Consider the following 24,133-nt stretch of genomic DNA (forward strand, 5'->3'; position numbering starts at 1 on the left):
AGAAAAGATTTTTTTTTAAAAAGGGTAAAGGGGGTGGCTAGGTGGTGTAGTGGATAAAGCACCAGCCCTGGAGTCAGGAGTACCTGGATTCAAATCCGGCCTCAGACACTTAATAATTACCTTAGCTGTGTGGCCTTGGAAGCCACTTAACACCGTTTGCCTTGCAAAAAAACCTAAAAAAAAAAAAGGAGGTAAAGGAAAAAAATGCTATCCAATAAGATGAGACTGGCATTATATCCCTACCTGGGAGAAAGACTCTAATAACTCTCAAGACTTGTAACTCTATTAGAGAAAATATATTTAACCAGAAGTGAAAGACACTCATGACTTTTCTGTGACTACAATAGAATGATTAAAAAGAAATACTTCCTTCAAAGGGGGGAACAGTAAGGAGACAGGAGGAGGGAGGAGATGAATGGGGAAAATCTTATTATATTAAGAAGTACAAAGGAGATATTGTAATAGAGGGGAAGAAGGGAGGAGGTGAGAATCGCCTAAATCTTACTCTCATCAGCTTTGGCTTAAAGTTAACATACACACACTCAGTTAAGTTAAAAAAATTATCTTACCTTTCAAGTATTAAAGGGGGAAAGAGGGAGGTGGAGGAAAAGAGGAATTAACACAGAAGGGAAGGAAGACAGGGCAAAGGAAAAAGGGAAAGAAACGGGAGGGGGTTGATATAAGGGAGTAAAAACACTGAAGATGGTGGTATTCAGAAGCAAAATACTGGGGAATATGGATAAAGTGAAAAAAGGGGAAAAATACAAACAGAGATAAAACAGTATGGAGGGCAATAAAGAGTTAGTAATTATAACTTTGAATGTGAATGGGATGAACTCTCCCATAAAACATAAGCAAATAGCGGAGTGGATTAAAAACCAGAATCCTACAATATGCTGCTTGCAAGAAACTCATTTGAAGCAGAGAGATATATATAGAGAGGAAAGGTAAAAGGTTGGAGCAAAATATATTTTGTTTCAGCTGAAGTGAAAAAAGCTTTAAGCAATCCTTATCTCAGATAGATCTCATTAAAAGAGATCATGAAAGAAACTATATCCTCTTAAAAGGTACCACAGACAATGAAGCAATTTCAATGCTAAATATGTATGCACCAAGTGGTATAGAATCCAAATCCTTAGAGGAGAAGTTGAATGAGTTAAATAAAATCTTAGCAAAATGATTACAAGTTATCACTAGGATAACACACTATGACCAAGTAGCATTTATCCCAGGAATGCAGTGTTGACTCAATATTTGGAAAACTGTTAGTATAACTAACTATATCAAAAAGCCTTTGACAAAATACAGCACCCATTCCTACTAAAAACACTAGAGAGTGTAGGAATTAATGGATAAATCTTTAGAATATCTATCTGAAACCACCAACAAGCATTATATGCAATGGGGATAGCTTAGAAGCATTCCCAATAAGATCAGGGGTGAAACAAGGATACCCATTATTATCGCTACTATTCAACATTGTATTAGAAATGTTAGCTTCAGCAATAAAAGAAAAAGAAATCAAAGGAATTAAGAGTTGAGAAGAGACAAAACTCTCACTCTTTGCAGATGACAAGATGGTATACCTAGAGAATCCAAAAAAATCATCTAAAAAACAACTAGAAACAATTAGCAACTTTATCAAAGTCACAGGACATAAAATAAACCCTCATAAATCCTCAGCATATCTATCTATGACTAGCAAGATGCAATAGAAAGAGCTAGAAAGAGAAATCCCATTCAAAGTAACTTCAGACAATATAAAATACTTGGGAGTCTACCTGCCATGGCAGACTCAGGAACTTTATGAAGATAATTACAAAACCCTTCTCACACAAATAAAATCAGATTTAAATAACTGCTCATGGATAGGTCGAGCTAATATAATAAATATAACAAATAATATATTAAAAATGACAATTCTACCAAAACTAAACTACTCGTTTAGTGACCAACCAATCAAAATTCCAAAAAATTAGTTTAATGAGTTAGAAAAAATTATAAGTAAATAGAGAAATAAAAAGTCAAGAATTTCCAGGGATTTAATGAAAAAAATGTAAAAGAAGGTGGCTTAGCCCTACCAGATCAAAAATTATATTATAAAGCATCAGTCACGAAAACTGTCTGGCTAAGAAATGAGTGGTGTGAGGCAACTAGGTGGTTCAATGGATAGAACACTCAGGAAGACCTGAGTTCAAATCCAGCCTCAGACACTCAATAATTGCCTAGCTGTGTGTGACCTTAGACAAGTCACTTAACCCCATTGCCTAAAATAAAAAAAATTTAAAAGAAAGAAATAGAGTGGTAGATCAGTGGAATAGTCTAGGTGCAATAAGCAGAAAATAATTATAGTAATCTGCTGTATGATAAATCCAAAGAGTCAAGTTTGGGGGATAAAAACTCTTCGATAAAAACTGCTGGGAAAATTGAAAGTTAGTATGGCAGAAACTCAGATTAGACCAACACCTCACACCCTATACCAAGATAAGATCAAAGTGATCTTAGGATTTAGACATAAAAGACAATGTTATAAGCAAACCAGGAGAACAAGGAATAGTTTACCTTTCAGATCTAAGGAAAGGGAAGCAGTTTATGACTAAGGAAGAGATGTCACACCCTATACCAAGATAAGATCAAAGTGATCTTAGGATTTAGACATAAAAGACAATGTTATAAGCAAAACAGGAGATCAAGGAACAGTTTACCTTTCAGATCTATGGAAAGGGAAGCAGTTCATGACTAAGGAAGAGATGTAGAACATCGTTAAAAACAAACTAGATAATTTTGATCACATTAAATTAAAAAACTTTTGCACAGACAAAACCACTGTAACCAAGATCAAAAAAATGTAGTAAATTGGGAAACAATTTTTACAGTTAGTGTTTCTGATAAAAGATTCAGTTCTAAAATAGAGAACTGAGTCAAATTCATAAAAAAAAAGTCATTCCCCAATGGACAAATGGTCAAAGGATATGCAGAGGCAATTTACAGATGAGGAAAAAAAAGCTATCTATAGTCATATGAAAAATTGCTCTAAATCATTACTTATTAGAGAAATGCAAATTAAAGCATCCCTGAGGTACCACGTCACACCTCTCAGACTGGCCAATATGACCAGAAAGGACAATGATCAATGTTGGAAGGGATGTGGGGAATCTGGGACATTGGGGAATCTAATACATTGGAGCTGTGAACTCATCCAACCTTTCTGGAAAGCAATTTGGAATTACACCCAAAGGACAATAAAAATGTCCATACCCTTTGATCCACAATACTACTATTGGGTTTATACCCTGAAGAGATCATGAAAAAGGGTAAAAACATCACTTGTACAAAAATATTCGTAGCAGCCCTGTTTGTGCTGGCAAAGAATTGGGAATTGAGTGAATGTCCATCAATTGGGGAATGGCTGAACAAATTATGAAACACGATAGTGTTCTATTAGAAACCAAGAGATGGGAATTCAAAGGAGCCTGGAAGTATTTACATGAACTGATGCTGAGTGAGATGAGCAGAACTAGAAGAACACCGTACACTCTAACAGCAACATGGGGTTGATGATCAATCTTAATGAATTTGCTCATTTCATCAGTGACAATCAGGGACAATTTGGGGGGTATCTGTGATGGAGAATACCATCTGTATCCAGAGAAATAATTGTGGAATTTGAACAAAGACCAAAGACTATTTCCTTTAATTAAAAAAAAACCTGTTATCTTATGTAATTTTGCTGTCTCTTATATTTTTTTCCCCTTAAGGATATGATTTCTCTCTCAACACATTCAATTTAGATCATTGTACAGCATGGTAACAATGTAAAGACTAACAGAGTGCCTTCTGTGGGGGGGGGGGGGGTGAGAAGAGAAATTGGGGGGGGGAATTGTAAAATTCAAAATTAAATTAAGAGTTCAGGGCTTTTAAAAAAAAACCACTGCACTAAGTAAGGTGTGCAAAGCTAGGAAGTGATAATATAATCTCACTTTATTTTGCTCTTACCAGACTACATCTGGAGTACTCTGTATAACTGAGATCTTATATTTTAGAAAGGACATCAATAAGCCAGACAGAAAGGTCTTAAGAAGAGATAGCTAGTTTTTCAACAAAAAAAAATGTTAATACCACTTTAACCTCATTGTTTTCCAAAAAAAAAAACCAAAAACAAAAATAATGTTAATAGTAAAATATCTGAGTTATGAAGTAAAAATCTGATGTCGCCTCACAAAACTTTCAAATGTTAAAATAATGATCTATTGGGACTTAATACTACCTATGTACATTCAAGAAAAATAGTAAAAAGGAAAAAACTCACCTATGGAAAAATATTTCCACTCTATAATAGCAAAAGAAAGTATAAAAACAACATGTCTGGGGCGGCTAAATGGCGTAGTGGATAAAGCACCGGCCTTGGAGTCAGGAGTACCTGGGTTCAAATCCGGTCTCAGACACTTAATAATTAACTAGCTGTGTGGCTTTGGGCAAGCCCTTAACCCCATTTGCTTTGCAGAAACCTAAAAAAAATGTCTAACAATTAAAGAATGGCTAAATAAATTACACTACATTCCTGTGATGGATAGGAAACAATTTGGTGAACAAAAATGCTGCAATCCAGAGTCAAGAAGGTTCAACTTCTACCTCAAGACCTACTAATAGTACTCCCTAAACAAGTCACACAAACTGTCTGAGCCTCAAAAATTTTTCTTTATCTGTCAAGTATAATTAATAATTACTACCTCAAAGGATTGTTGAGAGGATCAAATGAGATGTTTGTGAAGCTTGTAAAGTTTGTAAAGAAAACTTCAAAGGTTAAAACTCTCAGAGCTAACGCTATTATTTTTATCATTATTCAGACAAGTCTAGAAGGAAACCAAAAAATGATCTTATGTGCTTCTTTGTTGTTTATATCATTTCATTCTATCTTGTTGCAAGTCCAAGTGTTTAAGATGAAAGGCAGGTTAGTGTAGTAGGTAGAGTGTTGAACTCAGTTAAGAAGACATCTAAGTTAAGTGATCCTAGACTCTTCAGGGGTCAGCAAACTAATGTCTTTGGGTCAAATCCAGGATAGTGTCGATTTTTGTATGGTCTAGTGAGCTAAGGCTTATTTTTACATTTTTAAAAGGTGGGAAAAAAAATCAAAAGAATATGACACATGCATAAGAATAAGACACATGAAAATTATATAAATTTAAATTTTACTGTCCATAAAGTTTTATTGGAACAAAGCCACACTCACTCATTTACCTACTACCTTCATTCTAGAACTGCAGAGATAGTTAACACTCTCCACAGCTGCTTGATCCACTACAAACTGCAATGACACTGTTATAACTTGGCAATACTTCAAGTGTGATATTTTACCTTTTTTAAAATCAGTGTATAACCATTATGTCAAAACAAAAAAACAGAAAAAAAAATTTTTTAGCTCAGAGCTGAGTTTGAAATTTTTCTGAATAAGAAAAACAGTCCTCAACTAAGGATTATTATAAAAGATTAAATAGCTATGGAAAGTAGATTCTATTGAAAACTTAGTTAACATTCCTTGATGAATTCAAACTGAAATTACAAACACACACACACACACACACACAAACACATATGAAATCACAAATACTTCCCATGCCATCAAAAGTTAAAAAGAGAAGCAGGATCTCCTTTCTGTGTAAATTTGCAGTGGATATTTTTCAAGCTCAATCAACAGCCTTTTTCAGAACTCAATAAAGAGTAAAAGAAATAGCCCTATTTCAAAATCCATTTAACTGTGAGATTGAGGAACTTCCACCAATCTGCAATGTAATAACAACTAAAAGGAAAATATCAAGAAAAGACCATGATAGAAATCTACAATTGCCTTCCAAGCAATGAATATGCTCAAATAAAATCATATCAACATAAACTGACATCAGTCCTTAGGAGTCCTTATCTAGTTACCACATATGAATGTGATAGAATACTAATGTGCTGTGAAAAATAATAAGAGATGATTTGCAATAAACCTGGGAAGATATGTGAACTGATACAAAAAGAAATGATCAAAACAAAGAGAACAGCAGTCTTTATTATGAAAAGACATTTTTCAAAGATGAACTGCATAAAATCTCAATATAGATCAGTATTACCATTTGCCAACAATTTTGATGACTGGGAAGGTTCATTTTGAATCCTAATAGATTAAAATGTTACACAAAAAAAAATCCATTCTCAGCAGCAGAACAATGTTGCAAAATTATATTTCATTGTTTTGAATTTCATTAATTAAAAAAATTTGTTTATCTCTTGTTCTTTATGTACCTACATAGCTTCAATTGTGTCCCTTGACTCACAAAACCTAAAACATTAAGTTGACACCTGTTTCAAGATAATGAATCAAATAGTATTTATTTATTGCATACATACTATGTGTCAGGAACTATTCCTAGCTTTAGAGATTAAAAAAATTATTTCCTGCTCTCAATCTACTAAGGACAACATGCAAACACTTAAGTAAAAATAATATCTATACAGCAGAAATTGGTGAGTCAATTAGAAGGAAGGCATACTAAGATTATGAAGGACTGGGAAAGCCTTCTTAAAGAAAGTAAGGCTATACTAAGGACTTAAAGGAAGCCATGGAAGCAAGGAGGCAGAAATGAGGAAAGAAAAATATTAGGCATGGGGAACAGCCAATGAAAAAATTCAGTCAGGAGATATTCTGTCACATGTGAGAAACAGTAAGAAGACCAGAGTCACTAAAGCATATAGATGTGGAGGGGGTGTAAGAAGATAGGAAGCAGAAATTAGAGGTAAAAGGGAATCCCTTATTGAAGGAGCATGTATATATGTGCGCTATGATCAGACATGAGCTTTAAAAAGACTGATTTGATAGCAGTGTAGAGGTTAGATTGGATTGGGGAAAGTGGGGGGTGGGGTAAGGGGAGCAGGGAGACCAACAATAATTATCCACACAGGAGGTGATAAGGCATGTCACTATGGTGGATGCAGAGGAGAAAAGGGGGCAGGAAGACAACAGAAGAAACGTTATGCAGGTAGAAACAAGAACTTGACAAATGAATGAATAAAGTGGGGATGAGAGAGAGTGAAGGGTCAAGGATGACAATTTAGGTTTCAAGGCTGGGTGACCACCTTTGAATGTAGTTGTGGGGTGCAGAGTCTTTATTTCATGGGAATAATAATTAAGCTGAAGAAATGAGAGGTTAAGATACTTGAGGGAATATCAATAGGATTTTTTTAAAGTCCTCCAATATGAAAAGACAGAAACTCGAGGAAGAAAGATAATGAGCCAGGCACTGAACTCTTTTGAGGAAGGAAGAACAAAGTGTAAGGGAGATTGAATGATAAATATGTATTTGAAAAAACATCAAAGAAGGAAAGGATACTGAGTAATGCCTATAAAGTTAAAGTCTGAATATAGGAAGAGGGAAAGAAGTATTCCAACACCACTATCATGACCAATGAAACTGGAGAGGGAGGTGAGGATTCTTATGAGTAGAACTGCAAACAGTGATTTGAAGGTTGGTAATCCCATCCATAATATTAGGCAAAGTCTCCCTATGGCACAAACTTCCAATTCAAAAATGGAAGATGGAGAAATGATCAAATCAAAGATAATAACCAGTATTAAAAAATTACCCAGGGGGCAGCTAGGTGGCATACTGGATGGAGCACCAGCCCTGGAGTCAGGAGGACCTGAGTTCAAATACAGCCTCAGACACTTAATAATTGCCTAGCTGTGTGACCTTGGGCAAGTTACTCTTAACTCCATTGCCTTAAATAAATAAAAAAAAAATTTTAAAAATAATTACCCAAAAGGAAATACTAACTTTACAAGAATTGCAAGTAGAGACTCAAGGGAAAAAAATGTTGCTTTTTTCCCCCCTCAAGGACTACATGAATACTTACAAGAAATTAAATAAGAGAAATGTTATGGCGTAAAGAATTAGGAGAACATATACCCAAATAATGAACTCCTGAAAACTATGTGACTAAAACATGAGACAGTAAGAAATATTGGAACAAAATCAAGACTGAAAAAAGAAAAGACAAATGTCAGTTATCTGATATTAAAAAAGTAAGCAAAAAAACTGATCAGAGGGATAATGTAAGAATAATGAACTCCTGGAAGCTATGATTAAAAAAAAGGCTTGAGACTTTGTTAGGTATATTAAGTATATTAAGAAATCATAAATGAAAATTGCCCCAAGTTATCAGACATAGAGCAAAAAGTGAAGGAAAAAAGCATCCATCAATCCCCTCTTAAAAGAAACCCCCACAAGAAGAGTCCCAACAAGGCCATAGCCAAAATTCAAAACTTCAACATCAAATAAAAATTACTTTAAGTTTAAATACCAAGGAACCACAGTGTGCATGACCACACAAGATTGGTGGTTTCTATCATAAATACAATATTCCAAAAGGTGAAAGACTTTCAACCAAGACAGGGTTATAATTTACTGTGAAAAGTTGAATGTAATACAATAGAAGAAAAAAATGAATTTTTAATGAAACAAAATTTTCAAGAATTTCTAATTAAAATCCAGAGCTAAGGAGGTGAAAAATATAAATACACAAATCAACAGAAACTTCTAATTTACTCTTCTAAGGTAAATTTATTCGAGCAACTGGAAAGAGTTATATAATGATGCAGTGTTAACATTCTGGTAGAGAAAAAAGAAAAGTGTCCCTTTAGAACCTTGAATGAGTAAATATGCTGGTTCTGTTCTAAGGGTGTTAAAAGAGGAAAGGGAAAAGAAGGTGAAAATAATACAAAGGAGTGAAAAGGATATAGAATTTGCTAGTTTTCATAACTGATGTGTGAGAGAAGATAAACAATGGAGGAAGGGTTTGGGGAGAAGGCATATAAATCAAACATCATATAAATCTGAAACAAAGAGCTAAACAAAGAAAGAGTTTGATGTAGAAATACAACAATATCAACTGTTAATTAAAAGCAGGGATGGATAGGGCAATAAGAGGGAGGATAATAGTGGAGGGAGAGTAGCAAAACTAAAACAAATTTCTTTATCCTGAAAAGAGTGATTAAAGGGGGGGGAGATCAAGAGTCTAAAAAGGAAATTGGAAATGGCTAATTTTGGAGATTACTATCTCAAAAATAACAGAATATTATTTTGCTGTATAACCAATGAGACAATTTGAGAGAATCCTGGGGAGTATAAACTGACAGAAGTAAGCCTAACAAGAAAAACAATTAATACAAGGACAAAACACTATAAAGAAAAGCATCTTTAAAAGATTTAAGAACCCATATCAATGTAATGATCAACCATTTCTTTAAAGGATATATGAAGTATTACATCCTACCTCCTGAAAATAAATGATACTCAAGGTGCAAACATAGACATCCCTTTGTGGATTTGTAAACTGTCTGGATTCATTTCATTTGATAATACTTACTTGTTAAAAGATTTTTCCCCCTTTAAGAAAAGTAGAAGGGAGAAGAAGATTGAAGATGTTGTTTGAAGTATCCCCAGGACATACAGTTCAAGATGTCAAAAGGACCATTTCCTCAGAAGTATAAGTCTTGGGGCAGCTAGGTGGTGAAGTGGATAGAGCACCAGCCCTGGAGTCAGGAGTACAAATCCAGCCTCAGACACTTAATAATTACCTAGTTGTGTGGCCTTGGTCAAGCCACTTAACCCCATATGCCTTGCAAAAACCTAAAAAAAATAAAGTATAAGGCTGGATGATAGATCTGAGAATCATCAGGAGAAAAATGATGATTGAACCCAGGGAAAACAGAAATCACCAAATGAAAATGTACAGAGAGAGAAAAAAATTTTTTCAAAGATCAGGCCAAAGAAAAGAAATCAGTCACAAAATCCTAGGTGAGAGAATAGCAAAAAAAGACAGTATCTAAAATGAAAGACCATCAGATTTGTCAATCAAGAAATCATTGCTAACTATGTAGAGGACAGTTTTAATTGAAAGACAATGTTGGAAACTAGACTGCAGAAGGTTTAAAAGAAAGAAAAGAGGGAAGCAAGGTGGGGAAGTTGATAAAGCACCAACCCTAGAGTCAGGAGGACCTGAGTTCAAATCTGTCCTCAGACACTTAATAATTACCTAGCTGGGTGATCTTGGGCAAGCCACTTAACCCCATTGCCTTGCACTCCTCCCCCAAAAAAGGAAAAGAGGCAACATATGAGTATAGTTCTTCTAAAAAAATTAATCATAAAAAGGAGAGATATAGAAAGACAACTTGTGGAGAAGAGGTTCAAGGAAAGGTTTTTAAAGATAGAAGAGACACAAACTTGTTTGAAAGCTGCAGAACTACAGCCAATAGATAGCGGGGTTGAAGATGAGAAAATGAGAGTAATTTGCTACAGAATAAGAATGTACACCTGGAAAGGAGAAGGAATACTTTTATCTGAAACTAGAGTAAAGTCAAACAAAAAAGTCTGAGTCAAGAGTAAGAAAATGTGAATTCTAATCCCAGGTCTAACTCTTATTCAAGGTTATAAAGTCCTCTAACTTCTTTGCGTATTTAGTTTTATCACCTGTAAAATAGAATGACCTCTCAAGTATCTTTCAAGCTCTTTATGATACTAAACTATTCAACTTATTAATATTCTACTTCAATGACAGTATGAATCTAATTTAATTATTATTTTTAAATGATTAAATGATTAAAATTTTTATCAAACATTTTAAAGATGTATTCAGATTCATTTTTTAAATCATTTAAAGAAAAATACATACATAAACCAAAAAGGGCTTTGTTTTGAGCTTAAAATAATTTCAATTTCCAACCAATAGAAAAAGTTCATCTGCAACAACATTAGTTTAAGTCCCAAAAGTTTTAATCTTCTTAATTCTTCCAAAGACAACTTCTGTAAATTCTATTAAATACTTTCCTATAGTAAGGACAAGATTCAGGAGCAAAAATTGCATTAGATCTTCATCTGATACTTATTGTGATCTCAGGAACTTGGAAAATGTATATTGGAGTGAGTGTGTCCTTGAAATGGACAAGTTTAAAAAAACAGCACTAAGATCAGAAAAACCCATGAGGGGTTTCAAATGAGAAGGGAAATAAATAACATCTCTTTCACCTGAATTTATTTGTACTTTGTATCATCCTATTCAGTCTATAAAGACTTATGGCAAGGAAACATATTTTAAATGAACAAGTGAATAAAGGGCCCAGTAATAGAAGATGGTCAAAATTTCAAACTCAATTTTTTCTTTTCTAAGTAGGTCAATTTGCCCAAATCTATATCCTCCTTGTTAGTTTATAGAAACCAATCAAGAGGGGCAGCTGGGTGGCAGTGGATAAAGCACTGGCCTTGGAGTCAGAAGTACCTGGGCTAGAATCTGGTCTCAGACACTTAATAATTACCTAGCTGTGTGGCCTTGGGCAAGCCACTTAACCCCATCTGCCTTGCAAAAAAAAAAAAAAACCCTAAAAAAAAAGAAACTAATCAAGAAACATTCAAGTGTACAAAGGGTACAGGGGAATTTTGTCAAGTTACAAGAATTTTTAGGCCTTATTTGAGTATCAGAGTTCTTACATTTTACAAAAACTGCCCCAACAATTTTCAGAAGTCTGAAAACAGGAAACACTAACAGTCATATCTATATAATTATCTATGAATGTCTTAAAAAATCTATTCCTAGTGCAAACATTTTATAAAAGATATTGCACACTTGCACTATCACTTTTTGAACCCTATGTTTTATCCAAGGGACTGGAAATTATCAATGCACTCTTAGCAAGAAGATCAAATATACAATATTTTCCATTAGAGATACACAAAATACTAAATATTTTTACCAAGTTCACTTAGATTAAATTTTTTAAACTAGTCAAAACAGTTTAACAAAGGAAACAAGGAAACAAATTTTTTTTAGGGAAAAACTAGACCTTCAACACAAAATATTTTTCAATGACTCCTAATTATGGTCTTATTTGAATTAAATAATTGACCTTTTCTCTATCATAACCTTTTTTTTTGTCTATGACTGAAGAACTGAGGCAGTTGACTAAGAAAAGCTTAATAATGCTGTCACTAACAGAAATGAGGCATTATGGAATTTGCAATTCAAAAGCTATACATTTTTTGGTTCATCTTGCCCCTAGTAAGTATCAATTTCCTAAGTTTCCAATGTGTGATAGAAATAACTTCTTATATTTAACCATTTATTACATTTTTTTCCCCAAAATATTCCTTCATAGGCAAAAAACAAGACAATATTAAAATGGAAGGAAACAGATTCAAAAATGAACTAAATCTGTTCTATTAGTAATAACAGCTTTACATTTCATAAAGCACTTTATGGCTTGAAGAATATTGTATTCATTGTCTCATCTGATCCTATTATCTGATCTCATCAAGATCCTATTTTAAAAATAAGGAAACTGATTCTAGAACAGCAATTTAACTTCTCAATACCACAAGCTAAATATTTTCAGGGGCAATCACACTGCCTTCCCTACTAGAGAGATTTAATTTATAAAATGTTTGATATCTCATTTACATTTTCACCCTGAAAGCTTTCTGGAATTCAGATTTTTTTAAGTACAGGTTATCACCTATCGTCTGTAAAAAAAATTGCTTATTTAATTATTAAATAATTGGTCATTAAATTTCCCAGTATAAATTTTTACTGTAACAATGAAGGCCACAAGAGACAACTACCTACAAAGTGAGGTTTAACTCTGTTTAGCAGTAAGTATTGCATTGTTCATATTATACTAGAAAACCTTATTTTCAAAAACTGGGTCAAATAATGTCCCTGGAACACCTAGAAGTTAGGATTTAATCCAAAACACCCCTTTGATGCCCCAGCACTAACAAAGGTAATGTTAAGAGGGCAAATGACTTGACAGACTATCTAATTTAAGATAAACTACAAAATACAAAAATTCCTAAAATATCTCATTAACTCAAACTTCTTTCGGACTGCGGATCTCCTCGATTTCGAAGGGGAATGATAGTTTTCTTTCTAAAGGCTAAGGGGTGATGTGAAACAAGGTGCCCAGAATCAGCAATTGGGAGGAGCCCTTTCACAAGAGAATTGTGGGTATTCTTCACTTATCGGAGACCCCCGTCTGAGATCCCCCTCAGTTTAGAAGCTTAAAAGGGGAGCTAAAGGATGATTATTACCTTGGAGGATATTAAAAGAAATTATTTTAGTATTGCGTTCCCCTTGTAAGAGAACAGACAACAATTAGAACATTTGGTAAACAAATAAATATTCACACCTCCAAAGTATTCTTGACAGTCTCTAAGATGATGCATTACTTTACAAAAGTCATCCACATAAGTCTACACCAAAAAGGCATTATGCCCTTTACAGAACAAAAGTCACCTGATGTCAATTTAGCCCCGCATAACTTCAGCCTTTGCCAAGTCTTCCCTTCCCCCATGAGGTCCCCCCACCCCGCCGGCCCCCGCGTCCCTTTCTCCCGGGAAATGGCTCACCCCACCCCCACCTCCCTGGGGCGCCGAGACCGGGCTCACGCCGGAGCTGTGCCGCGGGGCGCCCCTGGGGGCCCGGCCGTGGGGCACGCTGCCCCCGAGGCGTCTCACCTATCACGATGCGCAGGTGCTTTAGGCGGGTCAGCGCGTCCTTCTTGGTGTCCAACACCTTCTGCGTGGACTTCTTGACGTCCCCATGCGGCTTCTTGGAGAACATGCCGCCGCTGCGCCGGCCCCGGCCCGCTCGGGTTCCGGCGGCGGGAAGTGGAGGGCGGAGGGCGGGGAGGAGACGAGGCGTCAGGGGCTCATTCACGGCGGCGGGGCCGGGGGTGCTGCGGGGACGGGCTCCCCGCTCCGCGGCCTCCGCCTCCTTGGGGCGTCCCGCCGCAGGCCCGAGACTGCCGACACCGGCCCCAATATGGCGGCCCGGCCCTGGAGGCCCGGAACAAATCTAGAGAGGCGGGCCAGACTCGGCGCCGCCGCCGCCGCCGCCGCCGCCGCCGCCGCCGCCCCGCCGCTTCTGCGGCGGCTTGCAAGCAGCGGCTGCTCCCGTTTCTCCCAAGCCCTTCTCTTCCTCTCGGCTACCGCAGTGGCCCGCCTCGGGCTGGGGGCGGGGGAGGGGCTGTCGGGGAGGGGTGCGGTTAGGGTTTGGGGGGGGGGAAGCTGAGACCTGGGAGGGGTGGAGACGAAATGTCCGCAGCCCTCCTCCCTCCCCTCCCTCCGCTCTTCCTAGGGCCCTCTAAAGGTTAAAGGCTTCTTCCGTACCGCCTCCCGGGCATCACCCAAACTGGAAACTAGGAGCCGCAGTAGGGCTTCACGACGCTGCCGTCCGTGGCGAATGGTGCCCATGGCAACAGCCTTCTGCCGTCACTGATCTCTGACATCATGCCCGCATGAGGTCATATCAGCCCTTTCTTCATATCTGATTTTCTGTGGCGGTGTGCCCAGCCAAAGGAAAAACAAAGATTGCTGGAAGATAAATAGGTTACTGCCTCCTGACCAAAACAGGTACATTACTTTAGGAAATGATCTCTTCACTGTCTTCATGCTTTCCAGGCAAAAGATTACTGGCCAAAATCTCAAAGCAGAATGTGAGTATATACTGCATGGCAAATCAAAGAATACCGATTGATCCGTCCTTTTACGTAGATTAGGTTTACAACTCTATCTTGCTCAGAATGAGAATTTTTTTTCAAAGTTCACAATTTTGAACATTTTTAGAATAGACTGATTAAAAATACTTTACAAGTCATAATCATGTTGCCAGAGCAATGGAACTCTAATAGTGAAAAGGGACTTGAAAATTATCTAGTCTGTCTTGTTGAGGCAATTGAGGCAGAGAGAAATTAAATGACTTTTCCTAGGATCCCATAGCTAATAAGTATCTGAGATAGGATTGTGGACTCAGGTATTTATGGCTCCGTCCACCATACCACAGCTGCTTCTCATGCTGCCTTTACATTTTAGAGAAGATAAAATGACAAAACTGAACTCATTATTCTTCCTTCACAACTTCCTTATTCCCGAGGGCACTGAGATCCTGCCTGTCTCTTCAGTTTTCAACCTATATGTATCATTCTTGACCACTTTCTCTCATCCCTTAAATGTTACAATGCCCTATTGATTTTACTTTTGTAACATGTCTCTTAATTATTTCTGATATCTTCTCCCCTCTAATACTGTCATCACCCCAGGGAAGGTGCTCGCGTCCTCTCCCTCATTCTATTGCAAATAGAATGCTGGTGGGTCAACCTGCTTCAAGTCTCCCCCTTCCAATCTATCCTCTACTCAGCCACCCTAAAGCAGGGTCCAAACTTGTCATTCCACCCCCCCCAAAAAAAAACCTATAGTGGTTCTATCTCTTAGCTCCAGATATAAAATCTTTGGTCTTTCAAAATTCCTACACAATGCCCCACCTTTTCTATGCCCATTGCTCAGCACAGTGTCTGGGATATTGAAGCTGTTTAATAATTGACTGATTTTTATTCAGTTTAGGATCATTCAATTAAAGAGAAATGTGAGATAGTGTGCCAAATGCTGGACATATACTTCAATATTTCAACAGTTCAGTGATTTGAATCAGCACAAATTACAAACGCACATTTCTGTAAAATGTGAAGGCAACATGAGAAGCAGCTGTGATATAGTGGACAAAGTGATGGACTTGGAGTCAAAAATATCTGCATTCACAATCCTTTCTCAGATACTTATTAACTATGTGATCCTCAGAAGGTCATTTAATTGCTCTCTGCCTCAATTTCCTCATCTGTAAAATGATGTCTAAACAAGACAGACTAGATAATTTCCTATGTCAAATTTCTAAAGATGTCTAATGAGATAATAATTCAGTTCACTTCTCAAAAAATTGGAAAATCTAGTGGCCAAACTAAAGGTAATGACACATATCTCTCACTTTTTGTCAGAGACCAGTGATGATGTTGCCTGTATTCAAAACTTTTCCAACTTGGTAGCACCACCCTCTCTATAACCTTTGAGAAACCAGGGTAATTATTATATCATTATTAGACATTGGAACAGAACTTCAAAAGAAGGAAGACAAGCTATAAAAGTGAAATAAGACACAAGAGGAACTTATAATTTAATGGAGCAAGGAGCAGAGAATAAAGTACACATAACAGTGATACAAGGCAGATTATAACAAGTATAAAGAACTACAACTGAAATGCCATATTGTAAATGGCATTTTTGATAGGAGAAAATATATGTGGATAGATGGAAATCAATAAAGAATTCATGGAGGAGGCAGCATCTAAGCTTTGCTTTGAAGAAATCAAGGAATTTCAGCAAGCAGAGTTGAGGTATTAGAGGATTCCATTTCAACCCTAGGACATGAGTACAGGACAAGGGAAGATAGGATTCGAGCTATTATGCAGTACATTTGGACAGGAACATTATTGGAAAATTAGATAGTGAGTGGATAGACGCTTCAGGAAGTCCTGAGTTCAAATCAGGTCTTAGAGGCTTACCAGTTGTGTGATCCTTATTTTTTCATCTGGTAAAGGAAAAAGCACATCAGTATCTTTGCTAAGAAAACAAAGAGTTGGGGTGGCTAGGTGGCGTAGTGGATAAAGCACCCACCTTGGAGTCAGGAGTACCTGGGTTCAAATCCAGTCTCAGACAATAATAAAAAAAAATAATAAAGAACCTAAAAAAAAGTATTACAAGGGGATTTACATGGAAAAATAATACCTTTATTAGAAAGTAGACACTCTTTTAAACTCTCCTGGCTTTCCCTCAGAACTGACATGAATCAAGCCTCTTTAACAGATTTTAGATAGACAGAACCCACAGAAAAACAGAGGGGAACATCTCCCAGCAAGTTTTGTCATATAGATGTATGGGCATGCCCAGGGCAGAGAACAGAGACATAACACAGGGGCAGCAGCATGAGGCAGGGAACTAGCCTGAGAACCATGGCAAAAACCTTTGCAGAAATTAAAGCATCTCTGAGGTACTACCTCACACCTCTCAGGCTGGCCAATATGACCAGAAAGGACAATGATCATTGTTAGAAGGGTTGTGGGAAATCTAGGTCACTAATACATTGTTGGTGGAGCTGTGAACTCATCCAACCTTTCTGAAGAGTAGTCCGGAACTATGTCCAAAGAGCAACAAAAAATGTGCATACCCTTTGATCCAGCAATACCACTATTGGGCCTATACCATGAAGAGATGATGAAAAGGGTAAAAACACCGCTTGTACAAAAATATTCATAGCATCCCTGTTTGAAATGGCAAAGAATTGGAAATAAATGTCCTTCAATTGGGAAATGGCTTAGCAAACTGCAGTATATGTATGTCATAGAACACTATTGTTCTGTTAGAAACCAGGAGGGTTGGAAATTCAGGGAAGCCTGAAGGGATTTTCATGAACTGATGCTGAGTGAGATACGCAGAACCAGAAAAACATTGTACACCCTAACAGCAACATGGTGGTGATGATCAACGTTGATGGACTTGTTCATTCCATCAGTGCAACAATCAGGGATAATTTGGGGCTGTCTGTGATGGAGAATACCATCTCTATCCAGAGAAAGAACTGTGGAGTTTGAACAAAAACCAAGGACTATTACCTTTAATTTAGAAAAAAAAAAATGATATCTTATTGTCTGATCTTGCTACCTCTTTTACTTTATGTTTCTTCCTTAAGGATATGATCTCTCATCATATTCAATTTGGATCAGTGTATACCATGGAAACAATGTAAAGACTGGCAAATTGCCTTCTGTGGAGGGTGGGGAAGGGAAGTAAGATTAGGGGGAAAATTGTAAAACTCAAATAAAATCTTTAAAAAGAAAAAATAAATAAAAGAAAAAAATTTAAAAAAATAAAAAAAACCTTTGGTGAGAGCTTCAGCATAGCTGTCCAAGACACCCAGGTCTGGAAGACCCAGGCTGTTAGTCCCAGAGTTTTCCAGTCAGCAGAGCCTCCACATTTCACGCTTCTATCTGGAGCCCCTCTTGTTCCTGGTATGAGCTGCAGATCTTCCCCCATGGAATTACTCAGAGAGAGCCTTCAGGTAAATCCAGCCCCAGGCCTAGGGAGTAGTCAGATGATACCTCCAACACAGACAATCCAGAGAAAGCTTCAGGTTCCTTACCTGAAGGTTCACAGACTAACAACCCTGGAGTTCTTAACTCCAGTGAGCAAGGCCTCTGGGGCTCTTAACACTGAAAGGTCTGCAAACCAACCTTTCCCCCAACACAAGACCCTAGGGAAAGCTAGCATCTCATAATAAAGAAAAATTAATGCACAGAGTCTATTGAATGTTACCTTGGAGACAAGGATACTAGCTCAGAAAAGGAGAACAAAAAGGATGAAGCTTCAGAGGAGGAGAATATAAATTGGTCTCCAACCCAGAAAGATTTCTTGGAAGATAACAGAAAGGAGTTTAAAAATCAAATGGAAAATTTGAAAAAATGCAAGAGAAAATTAAATTTTACAACACAAGAGGGCAGAAGAAATTAAATCCTTTAAAAATACAAATGACAAATGCAAAAAGAAAATGATTCCCTTAAAATCCCTGTTGGGCAAATAGAAAAACATCACAACTCCTTTAAAAATAGAATTGACCAATTGGAACAGGAGATGCAAAGGGTAAATAAAGAAAATTCTTCTCAAATAAAATTGGGATTTGTGGAAACTAATGACCACATAAGATACCAAAAATTTGTTAAACAAAATTTAAAAGATGAAAAAAATAGGAAAATGTAAAATACCTCATTGATAAAATAACTGACCTGGAAAATAGATCCAGGAGAGACAATAGTCATTGAAAGAATACATTGTGGTGTAGTGAATAGGGCACCAGTCCTGGAGTCAGGAGTACCGGAGTTCAAACCCCTTTACCTTGCCAAAACCTAAAAAAAAAAAAAAAAAGAATATATTGATCCCCTCCTGAAAGGGATCCCAAAATGAAAATACCAAGAAATGTGGCCAAACTCTAGAATGATCAGATCAAAGAAAAAAATCTTGCAAGTGGCCAGAAAGAAACGTTTCAAATACCAAGGAACCATAGGATTACACTAAGGGATTGAAATGTCTGGAGCAGGACCTGGCTATAGCAACATTAAGGGACTGAAGGATCTAGAATATAATATTCCAGACAGCAAAGGAGCTTGGATTACAACCAAGAATCCACTATCTAGCAAAATTAAACCTTCTCTTTCAGGGAAAAGATTGACATTTAACAAAATAGGCGACTTTCAAACTTTCCTAATGAAAAGACCAGAGCTAAACAGAAAATTTTATCTCCGAATAGGAAACTCAAAAGACATGAAAAGCTAATTGAGAAAAAAAAACTTATCCAATAAGATTAAACTGGCTACCACCTGGGAGGAAGATTCGCATAACTCTTGAGAATTGTGACTCTATTAGAGGGAATATACTTAGGCTGAAGGTATGGACATTCATGATATGTTCATAATATGTTCAAATGGGGTTAAGTGGCTTGCCCAAGGCCACACATCCACTGCGCCACCTAGCCACCCCAGTATGTTCATGACTTTAATGGAATGATTTAATTATATATATATATATATATATATATATATATATATATATATATATACACATATATATATTTAATGAAATATATTTCAATAAAATTTATATATTTTCATTTCATATTTATATTTCAGTAAAGAGTTGAGAGGAAGGGCAATGTGACAAATTATATAGCATGAAGAGATACAATGGATCTCTTGCAATAGAGGGGAAAAAGGGAGGAGGTGAGAACAGCTTGAATCTTACTCTCATCAGATTTGACTCAAAAAAGTATTAACACACACACAATTAGGTTTGCAAATTTATCTTATCTTTCAAATATTAGAAGAGGGAAGATGGGGAGGGAAGAAGGGACTGAAATAAGGGAGCAAAGGAAGAAGAGGAAAAGGGAAAGGAGAAAGAAAGGGTTATGGGGGATTGGATAGAAGGGGGTAAACACATTGAGGGAGGGTGGTATTCAGAAACAAAATACTGGGGAGGGAGGGATAAGGTGAAAGAAGGGGGAAAATACAAGTGGAGGGGAGATAGCATGGAGGGCAAGAAAGAGTTTGTATTATAACATTGAATTTGAATGGGATGAACTTTCCCATAAAACAGAAGCAGATATCAGAATGATTTAAAAACCAGAATCCCATAATATGCTGCTTACAAGAAACACATTTGAAGCAGGGAGTAAAGGTAAAAGACTGGAGCAGAATATATTATGTTTCAATTTAAGTGAAAAAAGCAGGGGTAATAATCCTTATCACAGACAAAGCAATTACAGCAATAGATCTCAGTAAAAGAGATAAGGAAACTATAACCTCCTAAAAGATAACAAATAACTTCAATACTAAATATGAATGCACTAAGTGGTATAGCATCCATATTCTCAGAGGAGAAGCTGAATGAGTTATAGAAAGACAGAGATAAAACTGGTGGGGAACCTCAACTTCCCTCTCTCAGAATTAGATAAATCTAACCATAAAATAAACAAGAAGGAAATTAAGGAGATGGATAGAATATTAGAAAACTTAGATATGATAGACGTGTGGAAAAATTGCATGGGAATAAAAAGGAATATACTATTTTTCTTGGCACAAAGCATCTACACAAAAATTGACCATGTATTAGGACATAAAAACTTCATAATCAAATTCAGAAAGACAGAAATAGGGAAGGCATACTTTTCAGACCATGATGCAATAAAAATCACATGTATTAAAAGGCCTTGGCGAGATCTAAAACTAATTGGAAACTACATAGCTTAATTTTACAGAATTGAGTGGGTCAAACAACAAATCATAGAAAGAATTAACAGTTTCATCCAAGACAATGACAATGAAACAACATACCAAAATTTATGGGATACAACCAAAGCAGTTACTAGGGGATATAACTCTAAAGGTTAAAATTAATAAAATAAAGAGGAAATAAATGAACTGAGCATGCAATTAAAAGAGTTAGAGGAAACACAAATTAAAAATCCCCAATTAAAAATGAATTAGAACTTCTGAAAATTAAAGGTGAAATTAATAAAATTGAAAATTATTGCACTAATAAAACCAAGAGATGCTTTTATAAAAAAAACAATAAAATAGATAAACCTTTGGCTAATTTGATTAAAAAATAAATTATTAGTATCAAAAATGAGAAAGGTGAATTCATTACCAATGAGGAGGAAGTTAAAGTAATAATTTGGAACTTTTATCAAACTGTATGCCTATATATTTGATAATCTAGGTGAAATAAATATTTACAAAAATATAAATTGCCTAGGTTAAAAGAAAAGGAAATTAAATACTTAAATAACCCTTTCTCAAAAAAAGATTCAACTCCCTAAGAAAAAAATCTCCAGGGCTAGATAGTTTCACAAGTGAATTTTATCAAACAATTGGTTCCAATTCTATATAAACTATATTATTCAACTATATTTGAAAAAAAATTGATGAAGAATGAACTCTGCCAAATTCCTTCTAAGACACCAATATGGTGCTGATACCTAAACCAGAAAAAGTCAACACAGTAAATTAAAGATTTATTTCCCCAATGAAGATGGATGCAAAAATTTTAAATAAAATATTAGCAAAGCAATTATAGCAAGGTATCACTGGGATACTACACTTTGTTCAAGCAGGATTTATATCAGGAATGCAAGATTGGTTCAGTATTAGGAAAACTCAACATAATTGAGCACATCAATAACAATCCTAACAGAAATATCTTAATAGATATTGGAAAAACTTTTGACTAAATACAGCACCCATTCCAACAACATGAGAGTATAAGAATAAATATATTATTCTTTAAAAATGATAATACCTATCTGAAACCATCAACATGCATTAAATGTAATGGAATTAACCTAGAAACATTCCCAGTAAGATGAGGCATGAAACAACGATGTCTGTTATCACCACTATTATTCAATGTGGTATTGGAAATATTAACTAGCAATAAGAGAAGAAAGAGAAATTAAAGGAATTAGAATCAGCAATAAAGAATCAAAACTCGCTCACTTTGCAGATGATATGATGGTATGCCTAGGGAACCCTAGAAAAATCATCAAAAAAAACTACTGGAAGCAATTAGCAAACTTAGCAAAGTTGCAGGATATAAAATAAATCCTCATAAATCTTTAGCATTTCTATATATCAAAATAGAGCAACAAGATATAGAGAAATCCCATATAAAATAACTTCAGGTAATATAAAATACTTGGGAGTCTATCTGCCAAGGCAAACTCAGCTCTATGAAAATAACTATAAAATACTTTTCACAGCTCTAAATCAGATCTAAATAACTGGGGAAATTTAAATTGCTCATGGATAGGCAGAGCTAATAAAATTGACAATTCTACCTAAATTAAATTATTAAGTGCCATACTAACCAAATTTCCAAAAAATTACTTTAGTGAGCTAGGAAAAAAAGTAACTAAATTCATATGGAGGAACAAAAGATCAGGAATAACAAGGGAATTAATGGGGGGAAAATGCAAAAGAACGCAGCCCACCACATCAGATTTAAAATTATACTTTAAAGCTTCAGTAATCAAAACTGTCTGGTACTGGATAAGAAATACAGTAGTGGATCAGTGGAATAGATTAGGTGCAAAAGAGACTGAAGGAAATGATTATAGTGTTATTGTTTGATATACCCAAAGATTACAGCTTCTGGGATAAGAACTCATTCTTCAATGAAAACTGCTAGAAAAACTTATAGTGTGGCAGAAACTAGGGGGAGATCAATATCTTACACCCTATACCAATATAAGGTCAACATGGGTGCAGGATTTAGACATTAAAGACAAATAGAAAAAGGAATAGTTTTCCTGTCAGGTCTATGAAAAGGGTAGCAGTTTATGACCCAAGAAGAGAGAGAGAATCTTATAAAAAAACAAACTGGATAATTTTGATTACATTAAAACCACTGTAACCAAGATTAAAAGGAATCTAGTAAATTAGGAAACAATTTTTACAACTAGTGTTTCTGACAAAGGACTTATAATCAAATTTATAGAGAACTGAGTCAAATTTATAAAAAAAAAACTAGTCGTTCCCCAATTGATAAAGGGTCAAAGGATATGAAAAGGCAATTCTCAAAGAAATCAAAGTTAGCTGAAGCAAAATGAAAAATTGCTCTAAATCATTGATTAGAGAAATGTGAATTAAAGCAACTCTGTAGTACCACTTCACCCCTCTCAGATTGATCAATATGACTAGAAGGGATCAATGTTTGAGGGGATGTAGGAAAACTGGGATACTAATGCATTATTGGAGTTGTGAATTGATCCAACCTTTCTGTAGAGCAATTATGGGATTATTTAATAAGTCTATTTTCCCCTAAAGGATAATTCTCAGTTTTGCTTGGAAGGTGATTCTTGATTGTAATGCTAATTCCTTTGCCCTTCAGAATATCATATTCCAGGTTTTCAGTTCTTTAAATTAGAAGTTGCTATATATTCTATTATCTTGATTGTGGCTCCACGGTATTGAAATTGTTTCTTCTGTTTGCAGTCTCCTTGACCTGGGAGCTCTGTAATTGGCTTCCTGGGAGTTTTCATTTGGAGATCTCTTTCAGGAGGTGATCAGTGGATCTAAGATATCACAGTTTACTTCATAATATTTTTGGGAAATGATATCTAGGCTCACTTTTTAAAAAATTATGGTGTGTTATAGATGACTCATAAATACTTAGTCCAGAGTGATTAAAATGGCTTTTATTAAGATGTCTTTAATAAAAGGGCCACCTCTCTCAAGGGGAGGAGGGGTGCCAAATCCTGGAAATGCTAGGTTTTATATGTATTTTGAAAGGCTTATTCCTCCCCCTTTGTGCCATTCATTTGCTGGAGCCATAATCTCATGCATTTGCCCCCATACATTTTCCTTTTTTTATACCAGTGAGCACAGGGGAAGGAACAGTAATCTCCTTGAACATGCTCAAAGGAGAAGGACACAGACCCTAGGTTAACTCCGAACTAGGTGAAGCAGACCTGATCTAATCTCAGGTTTTGATCAGGTTGAGGCTAAGTCTTTTGTCTTACACTCACATACCTGCCCATAGACACCGATACAGGCAGACCCCAGTCTTTGTAATATAAACTAACAATCTCCCTTCACATTCTTGTGAAAACCAAACACCCCCATATTCATCACAATTCCCCCATTTTATTTTTTAATAAGAATTTGGGTTTT

The 24,133-nt window shown here is 36.0% G+C and overlaps 2 protein-coding genes across 8 annotated transcripts in view; one reads left to right on the forward strand and one right to left on the reverse strand.

The window, feature by feature from the left end:
* RALGAPA1 (Ral GTPase activating protein catalytic subunit alpha 1) overlaps positions 1–13,822 on the reverse strand; it is a 331,780-nt gene extending 317,958 nt beyond the window's left edge. For 2 of the 6 annotated variants that reach the window (XM_074213380.1, XM_074213383.1), the window contains exon 1: positions 13,545–13,713. In XM_074213380.1, coding sequence (XP_074069481.1) covers positions 13,545–13,650 — 106 coding nt within the window. In that variant the 5' untranslated portion in view covers positions 13,651–13,713. Of the gene's footprint in view, positions 1–13,544 lie in introns of all 6 variants that reach the window. The other 4 variants (XM_074213379.1, XM_074213381.1, XM_074213382.1 and 1 more) reach the window with 3 other exon arrangements.
* Positions 13,823–14,223: 401 nt separating this feature from the next.
* BRMS1L (BRMS1 like transcriptional repressor) overlaps positions 14,224–24,133 on the forward strand; it is a 160,956-nt gene continuing 151,046 nt past the window's right edge. The window contains exon 1 of one of the 2 annotated variants that reach the window (XM_074213389.1): positions 14,224–14,441. The gene's annotated coding sequence lies outside the window, so the exon portion shown is untranslated. Of the gene's footprint in view, positions 14,525–24,133 lie in introns of both variants that reach the window. The other variant, XM_074213387.1, reaches the window with a different exon arrangement.

Source organism: Macrotis lagotis, chromosome 1 (assembly GCF_037893015.1).
Source record: "Macrotis lagotis isolate mMagLag1 chromosome 1, bilby.v1.9.chrom.fasta, whole genome shotgun sequence".
NCBI classification, from domain to species: Eukaryota; Metazoa; Chordata; class Mammalia; order Peramelemorphia; family Peramelidae; genus Macrotis; species Macrotis lagotis.